Genomic DNA, 8,633 nt, shown 5'->3' with positions numbered 1-8,633 from the left:
GCGTGGCACTATCACAGCACAGGCCTACACTGATGTTTTAAGCACGTTCTTGCTTCCCTCTGTTGAAGAGCAATTCGGGGATCGCGATTGCATCTTTCAACACGACCCAGCACCTGTTCATAACGCACGGCCTGTGGCGGAGTGGTTACACGACAATAACATCCGTGTAATGGACTGGCCTGCACATAGTTCTGACCTGAATCCTATAGAACACCTTTGGGATGTTTTGGAACGCTGACTTCGTGCCAGGCCTCACCGACCGACATCAATACCTCTCCTCAGTTCAGCACTCTACATCTACATCTACATCTACATCTACATCTACATTTACACTCCGCAAGCCACCCAACGGTGTGTGGCGGAGGGTACTTTACGTGCCACTGTCATTACCTCCCTTTTCTGTTCCAGTCGTGTATGGTTCGCGGGAAGAAAGACTGTCTGAAAGCCTCCGTGCGCGCTCGAATCTCTCTAATTTTACATTCGTGATCTCCTTGGGAGGTATAAGTAGGGGGAAGCAATATATTCGATACCTCATCCAGAAACGCACCCTCTCGAAACCTGGCGAGCAAGCTACACCGCGATGCAGAGCGCCTCTCTTGCAGAGTCTGCCACTTGAGTTTGCTAAACATCTCCGTAACGCTATCACGGTTACCAAATAACCCTGTGACGAAACGCGCCGCTCTTCTTTGGATCTTCTCTATCTCCTCCGTCAACCCGATCTGGTACGGATCCCACACTGATGAGCAATACTCAAGTATAGGTCGAACGAGTGTTTTGTAAGCCACCTCCTTTGTTGATGGACTACATTTTGTAAGGACTCTCCCAATGAATCTCAACCTGGTACCCACCTTACCAACAATTAATTTTATATGATCATTCCACTTCAAATCGTTCCGCACGCATACTCCCAGATATTTTACAGAAGTAACTGCTACCAGTGTTTGTTCCGCTATCATATAATCATACAATAAAGGATCCTTCTTTCTATGTATTCGCAATAATTACATTTGTCTATGTTAAGGGCCAGTTGCCACTCCCTGCACCAAGTGCCTATCCGCTGCAGATCTTCCTGCATTTCGCTACAATTTTCTAATGCTGCAACTTCTCTGTATACTACAGCATCATCCGCGAAAAGCCGCATGGAACTTCCGACACTATCTACTAGGTCATTTATATATATTGCGAAAAGCAATGGTCCCATAACACTCCCCTGTGGCACGCCAGAGGTTACTGCGGCACACCTGAAATCACTCTCACTTCGGAAGACTTCTCTCCATTGGGAACAACATGCTGTGTTCTGTTTGCCAAAAACTCTTCAATCCAGCCACACAGCTGGTCTGATATTCCGTAGGCTCTTACTTTGTTTATCAGGCGACAGTGCGGAACTGTATCGGACGCCTTCCTGAAGTCAAGGAAAATAGCATCTACCTGGGAGCCTGTATCTAATATTTTCTGGGTCTCATGAACAAATAACGCGAGTTGGGTCTCACATGATCGCTGTTTCCGGAATCCATGTTGATTCCCACAGAGTAGATTCTGGGTTTCCAAAAACGAAATAATACTCGAGCGAAAAACATGTTCTAAAATTCTACAACAGATCGACGTCAGAGATATAGGTGTATAATTTTGCGCATCTGCTCGACGACCCTTCTTGAAGACTGGGACTACCTGTGCTCTTTTCCAATCATTTGGAACCTTCCGTTCCTCTAGAGACTTGCGGTATACGGCTGTTAGAAGGGGGGCAAGTTCTTTCGCGTACTCTTTGTAGAATCGAATTGGTATCCCGTCAGGTCCAGTGGACTTTCCTCTGTTGAGTGATTCCAGTTGCTTTTCTATTCCTTGGACACTTCTTTCGATGTCAGCCATTTTTTCGATGTGCGAGGATTTAGAGAAGGAACTGCAGTGCGGTCTTCCTCTGTGAAACAGCTTTGGAAAAAGGTGTTTAGTATTTCAGCTTTACACGTGTCATCCTCTGTTTCAATGCCATCATCATCCCGGAGTGTCTGGATATGCTGTTTCGAGCCACTTACTGATTTAACGTAAGACCAGAACTTCCTAGGATTTTCTGTCAAGTCGGTACATAGAATTATACTTTCGAATTCACTGAACGCATAGCCCTCCTTACGCTAATTTTGACATCGCTTAGCTTCTGTTTGTCTGAGAGGTTTTGGCTGAGTTTGAACTTGGAGTGAAGCTCTCTTTGCTTTCGCAGTAGTTTCCTAACTTTGTTGTTGAACCACGGTGGGTTTTTCCCGTCCCTCACAGTTTTACTCGGCACGTACCTGTCTAAAGGTGAAGAATGGGCTGCCATTCCCCAAGAAACCTTCCAGCACCTTATTGGACATACGCTTGGGAGAGTGGAAGCTGTCATCAGGGGTAAGGGTGGGCCAACACCATATTGAATTCGAATATTATCGATGGAGGGTGCCACTAATAAGTCATTTTCAGCCAGGTGTCCTGATACTTCTGATCACAGAGTGTAGTTTTATACCTTGTTTTTGGTGAAAACATTACCTGAACTGTATAGTGTGTTGCCCGTTTCAACTTGTGGGACATGTATTTTGAAAAACACAACCAGCTAAACTGTTAAGTAGCTGCAATGTTAAAAGTAAAAACTTTTTTTTAAAAGTGGAATAAAGTAATCTACTTATTTAAACTCTAGCCAATCGTTTTCCTTCCTGCGTCGACCGTGTGAAATAATTGTTTACAATACCTGAATAGAGATCGCTGGACAATACAGATGGGTAGACGTCACCACTGCCTGTGTCTTTTCTACAAAAAGGTTCACTGAAAGTGTGCGATCTCTGGGTGTTAAGTTCTATACATTGAAAACACTCGCTACAAAGAGCATATGGAAAGCATATAAGGCTGTGGCAGCTATAGAATACACACCAGCGCTGTGCACGGCTATGGCTATATGGATGGCAGGAGCTGCGGTGGTGTGATAACAAGCAGGGACAGAGAGGAAGAGGACCTCCCTGCGCACAATTTGTTTAAATGAAGACATACCACTCCTACCCTATCCTCTCTCTTACACACACACACACACACACACACATACACACACACACAGAGAGAGAGAGAGAGAGAGAGAGAGAGAGCGCAACTTGGACTGTAGCATTAATTGTGACCTGGAGGAAATACGAGCAGCAACAGCACACACTCATGAGGGGTTGTCGAAGTTTTGTAGCGACGTGGCCAGTCTTGCAATAATATGCCTGTTAGCTGTGTGAACGAAGATCTGAGCGAATTGCTTTTCTCTGGAACAAAATCTCGTATCTGTGGCATGCTTCGAGCAGCGACTGGGTGATAGGGATGCATTAATCGTGGTCTGCACTCGAATAGAATGTGCAAGGAAATATTAGCTGAGTACCTTGCAGAAAGTGTAAGGTGTGCTGCTAGCACACAAGACAAAAGCCCTGTGGTTACTGGAATCAAAGGGGCACATTTCTTTAGGTTAGATTCAGCTTATAGAAAGAGAGTATTGAAAGAAATTACAGCAGTACAAGACCATAATTTGTGTAACAGTTTCCAGAAAAAATGAATTAGTTTCAACGTAACATTGAAAAACAATATAGATGAGTTTACTGTATGCCTAGAAGATGTGGGGAAACTGTGAAGTGATAGATATTAGGAGTCTCTCTGAATACATGTGGCCACAGGGATGGAGAAGTTAAATATTAGCCATTATAAACTTGCAGGACTGTCGTGTAGAGTTAAAACATTTGTTGCAACATATGTAAAAGTTGTACACAAAGTCGAAAGTATTGAAGCAAATAGTTTTTGTAGTGATCGGAACTTAGAGGCAAGTGCTTGTGAGTTGTTACTGCAGAGTACCTCTCTCGTAATTGTAACAGTCTACACATCCCTTCTAAGAAACTTACAGCTATTTATGAGAAATCTAGGTCCACCATTGAGATGCCTGTCAGACAAAAAGCTATTTATGATAAATCCAGGTCCATTATTGAGATCTGTCAGACAAGAAGTAATAGTTAGCGGTTTGAGGAGATTTCAACGTAGATTTCTTAAAAGATACAGACAAGAAAAATGAAATAGTTATTATTTTGGGATTTTAATCTAATTTCAACAGTTATGTTTCCAGCTTGTGTGCAGAAGAATAATATAACACTGATTGATAACATTTTTATACACAGTGCTCAGGCTGAGACAATTAAAGTGTATCCACTTGCTAATGGACTATCCAATCATGATGCACATTTAATGGAAATAAACAGTATGCCACCTTACAAAACACAGGTTCGTACAAAGCAATGAGACTGATTAATGAGAACAGGATGCAATGTTTTAAGAGTAAGCTAAAAGACGTGGTATGGGATCTGGTACACGTAGAAAGAGATGCTTATGTCAAATTCAATTAATTCCACGGTACATCTGTGTCAATATTTGAAAGTTGCTTTCGTATAGAGTTATCCAGAAGATTCGTTTAAAAAAAAAGTAAGCCATGAATAACTAAGAGAAATAAAATTTCATATAAGAGAAAGATGGACATTTATATAAGGCCACAGTAAGTCAAGACCTGGCATTATTTGCATACTATAAAACTGCTGTAGTATTTTAAGGGAAGTTATTAATATGTCCAGAAGTACGCCTGTTCTGACAGAAATAAATAATGCAGATAATAAGATTAAAACTATGTGGGTCACTGTCATATGGGAGACAGGACAACCAGTCAGTGTGAAATACTCTATAACTACTAAGCTAAATGACAATGTTGTGACTAATAATTCAGAAGCTGAAAGTATTTTTAACAATCGCTTTCTAAGTGTAGTAGCAAACATAGGATTAAACGCTTCCGCTGAAGAAGCAAGAGATTATATTAAAAACGGCATTCCACTAAATTTTAAGTAACTAGGAATAGCACCAACATGCTTCACTGAAATTAATACTAATATCAAAAGTATAAAAAAACAAAAGCTCATTTGGGGTTGATGGAATTTCAAACAGATATTTTCCTTCCCTCTACAACTGTTTACTTCCCTTTGCCGTTGCACGCAATTCACTGCGTATCAGAAACAAGCATGGAGTGCAATTTACACTGAAGGCAATTTTTGCTACAAGCGGTTCATTAATTGTTCCCTTGTTGACATTTCTACTAGTATGTGTATACTTTTTCCCCACCGTGTTAACCCAGCCCACGCAGAATTTTTATTTACTTTTTGCAGAAGGCAAATTTAGCTAATTCTTTTACATGCGCTGATTAGGAATGAAACCCTATACTGTTACTTTACCAAATAACATCTCTGGTTGTGATCTTTACTTCTAATAAATAAAGTTATTATACATGACAAGTAATGTATGAATACCTTTTTCCATGACTGTATGTAAATAGAGGCATGTGGCGAGTTTCAAATATAGTCAGACCAGAAGGGCTTACGTTTCCTCTAATCCAGAGTTAAATGAGGAATGGTACACTAGCAACGCTTCGTATTCTGTTAAAAAAACTGTTTTACGAGAAGATCAGACTATTTACAGTGCCTTGCAAAGAATGGATAAAAAGTCTCCTGTCATTAAACATGAAATGTATGTGAGCTACTCGTGTTGCTGGGAGTGCATTGGCAGATAAGTAAAAACAAAAAGGTCAGAAGATAACTGTAGGACATTTATGTGACCCATAATAATGGCATTTCGATGAACGTAACTAAAACTTATTTTCTTCTTGTAGAAGGCTCGCTTCCGAAGTCACACCTCTGACTCTTCAAAGGAGCAATAAATAAATTAATAGTGCTGCAGTGGAGAGGGAGGGGGTAGTATTAATGTGTCTTACTGGCTAAAATTCACTTTGGGTAATGTTGCGACAGAAAACCCTCAGTATAAAACTGTAGGTTACCTTCATTGCCGTGAAATTTAATCACAAGTTTTCTCAACTACATAACGGTAAAGATTATCGCCAGTCTAACCCACGATTTACAAATGTTATTTTTTCTTATGTGTACACTGCCACATAGATCATACAGGGACCATGCTTCTTTCTTTTAAATCTCATAGCCTAGTTTTTTTCTGTTGCACATGGCGCTTAACTGCAGATGCTTATTGACAAATAAGAAGAAACTCGTTCAATGGCCTTCTTTTATGTAGCTATCAGTAACAAAAACGTGCACAGAGCCTAGTCTTTAGTTAGACCATTTCAGTGAACGAGACAAGTTAATTTAGTATTTTTCCACATGTGTGTTTATATGATTAGTTGATGGAGCTGATATCAAATTTAAATGGAACACATCGTTTCCTCCAACCTAGAGTTAAATAACCCAACAACACTATTGTAGGTAAGAAACTGCACGCTGGAAACGCTTGGAGGACGATTACCAAGGTTTTCTAGAAATGGAGTTGAATCGTAGCAGTCATTAAACAACAGGTTCTTTCACTTCCAGCTGCTAATCTCGGGGTGGTTCCTAAGAGCTTCCGCCCAGCCTTTGCTGTCCATGATGGGCACGCGATGGCGCTTCACGAAGCTGACGACCGACTGCTTGAGAACGTCGCAAGAGTGGCTCAAGGCGATGACGGCGGTAGCGGCAGCGTTGTCCACAGTGAGGTTCTTGGCCAACTCCACCTCGCAGAGTTCCTTCAGTTGAGGCAAATCGTATTTGTCAGCCACCACCAACAGCCTGTCAGCCATCTTCTCCAGGAGAGGGGTGCTGTCGGTGTAGATGAACCGCAGGACCTCGCGCAGGACGTCCGCCTCGACATCCTTGATGTATACAATACCGTCGCGAGCCTCCTGGGTGTCATGCCGCAGCATGGCGGAGAAGACGGGGCTGCGTGCGGACAGCACGGTCCTGTGCGTTTGGAACTCGGCGTCACCCGCCCTCAGCTTCACGTCAGACAGCTGGCCGGATTCCAGCAACGCTGCCAGGTCGTCTGTGACTCTGCGCCAGGGCCTCTGAGGGGCAACGCTGTGGTACGGCTCCGTTATGATGTATGGCGTGCTCACCTCTCCCAGGAACTTCAGCACGTTACTGAAGCGGCCCTCCTTTACGATACAGTCAGTCAGGGAGTACCGCCTCGTTTTGTTCCCGACAGCGAGACTGACGAATTCCAACGGGTAACTGTACTTTGTACCCCTGCTGGACACTACTGACACTTTTACGCTCACTCGCACAGTAGCGTTATTACGAGAAGACAGCAGCTTGAAACATACGTACCAATCGCCAATGCATCGCAACAGCACCATACACCACTCGTTCGAGTTAGAGTCGCGAAAAATGGGCGATTTCACTTCGTCGTCCCATGTAGGCCAGCTGTTTATGTCCTCGATGGTCCACCTGCAGACGACGACTTTGTCTTTTCCGATTCTCACGGTGCCCAAGTCGCACACTGTGTCCTTGGCAGCGGCCAACGTTGGAGATGGCGGGATGTTGTCGCCAGACCCAGGAGACTTGTCCATACTCATCTTCCTTTAACATCTACAATCCCTCTGCAAACAGAATAAAAGAACAAGTCAACTTCCGTTCTCACTTAGCTTGTGGAGATAAGGGATAGTTGGGTAATTGTGTGCAGTGGGTAATCAATTTGCTGTTGTGGTTTTCAGTTCGAAGCCTGATTTGATACAGCTCCTCACTCTGGCCTATCCTGTGGAAGTCTCTTCATCTCTACGTAACTACCACAAACTATATATCACTGAACCTGCTTACTGTATTCAGGGCTTGGTCTCCCTCTACGACTTTCACCGCCCTCACTTTCTTCCATTACCAAATTTAGAATTCCTTCAAGCTTCAGAATGTGTCCTGTCAAGCGACTCTTTCTCTTACTCAAGTTGTACGACAAATTTACTTTTCCCCAATTCGATTTAGTACCTTTTCTACTATTCGATCTACGCATGTTATCTTCACCATTGTTTTACAGCACCACATTTCATAAGGTTCTGTTCTCTTTTTGTCTGAAGTGCTTATCGTCCACATTCCACATCATACAAGGCATTACTCCAGACAAATACCTTCAGAAAAGACTTCCTAACACGTGAGGTGAGACAAGTTATTAACAAATTCTTCGTTTTCAACAACGATGTCCTTGCCATATCTATCAAAACTACATTTTAAGTGCTCTCTACTTCGGTCAACGTCAGTTATGTTACTGCCTAAGTAACAAAACTCATCTACTACTATTAGTGTCTTATTGCCTAATCTGGCCCCCTCAGCAACCCTGCTTTAATTCGACTACATTCCATTACTCTCTTTTTACTTTTATTGATACTCATCTTGTAAAATCTTTTCAAGAAACTATCTATTCCTTTCAGCTGCACCTCTCGTTCATTTGCTGTCTCTGACGGAACTACAAAGTCAATGGTAAACCTTAAAGTTTTCATTTCCTCCCCTTAACTTTAATTCCTTTTCTGTATTCCTCCTTGGCTTCCTTCACAGCTTGCTCAACATACAGACTGAATAACGTCGACGTAGGTCACAAACCTGCCTCACCTCGTGTCAACTATGGCTTCCTTTTCATGCCCTTCGACTCTTGAAACTGCAGTCTCGTTTCTGTACAAGCTGTATATAAATTATTGCTCCGTGTATTTTATCTCTACAACCTTCACAATCTCGGAATGTTTTATAGTCAACATTGTCAAAAGCTTTCTTTAAATCTACAAATGGTATAAACATATGTTTGCCTTTCTTCAACCT

At 42.3% G+C, this 8,633-nt stretch overlaps 1 protein-coding gene across 2 annotated transcripts in view; it reads right to left on the bottom strand.

Annotated features, from left to right (window-relative positions):
- Positions 1-5,844: 5,844 nt before the first annotated feature.
- The window catches only part of LOC126259703 (TD and POZ domain-containing protein 5-like), a 50,199-nt gene continuing 47,410 nt past the window's right edge, over positions 5,845-8,633 (bottom strand). For both annotated transcript variants that reach the window (XM_049956675.1, XM_049956674.1), the window contains exon 2: positions 5,845-7,432. In XM_049956675.1, coding sequence (XP_049812632.1) covers positions 6,380-7,408 — 1,029 coding nt within the window. In that variant the 5' untranslated portion in view covers positions 7,409-7,432 and the 3' untranslated portion in view covers positions 5,845-6,379. The remainder of the gene's footprint in view (positions 7,433-8,633) is intronic.

This window comes from Schistocerca nitens, chromosome 5, assembly GCF_023898315.1.
Source record: "Schistocerca nitens isolate TAMUIC-IGC-003100 chromosome 5, iqSchNite1.1, whole genome shotgun sequence".
NCBI classification, from domain to species: domain Eukaryota; kingdom Metazoa; phylum Arthropoda; class Insecta; order Orthoptera; family Acrididae; genus Schistocerca; species Schistocerca nitens.
The sequence above is the reverse complement of the archived record's forward strand: the minus strand, read 5'-3'. Positions and strand labels throughout refer to the sequence as shown.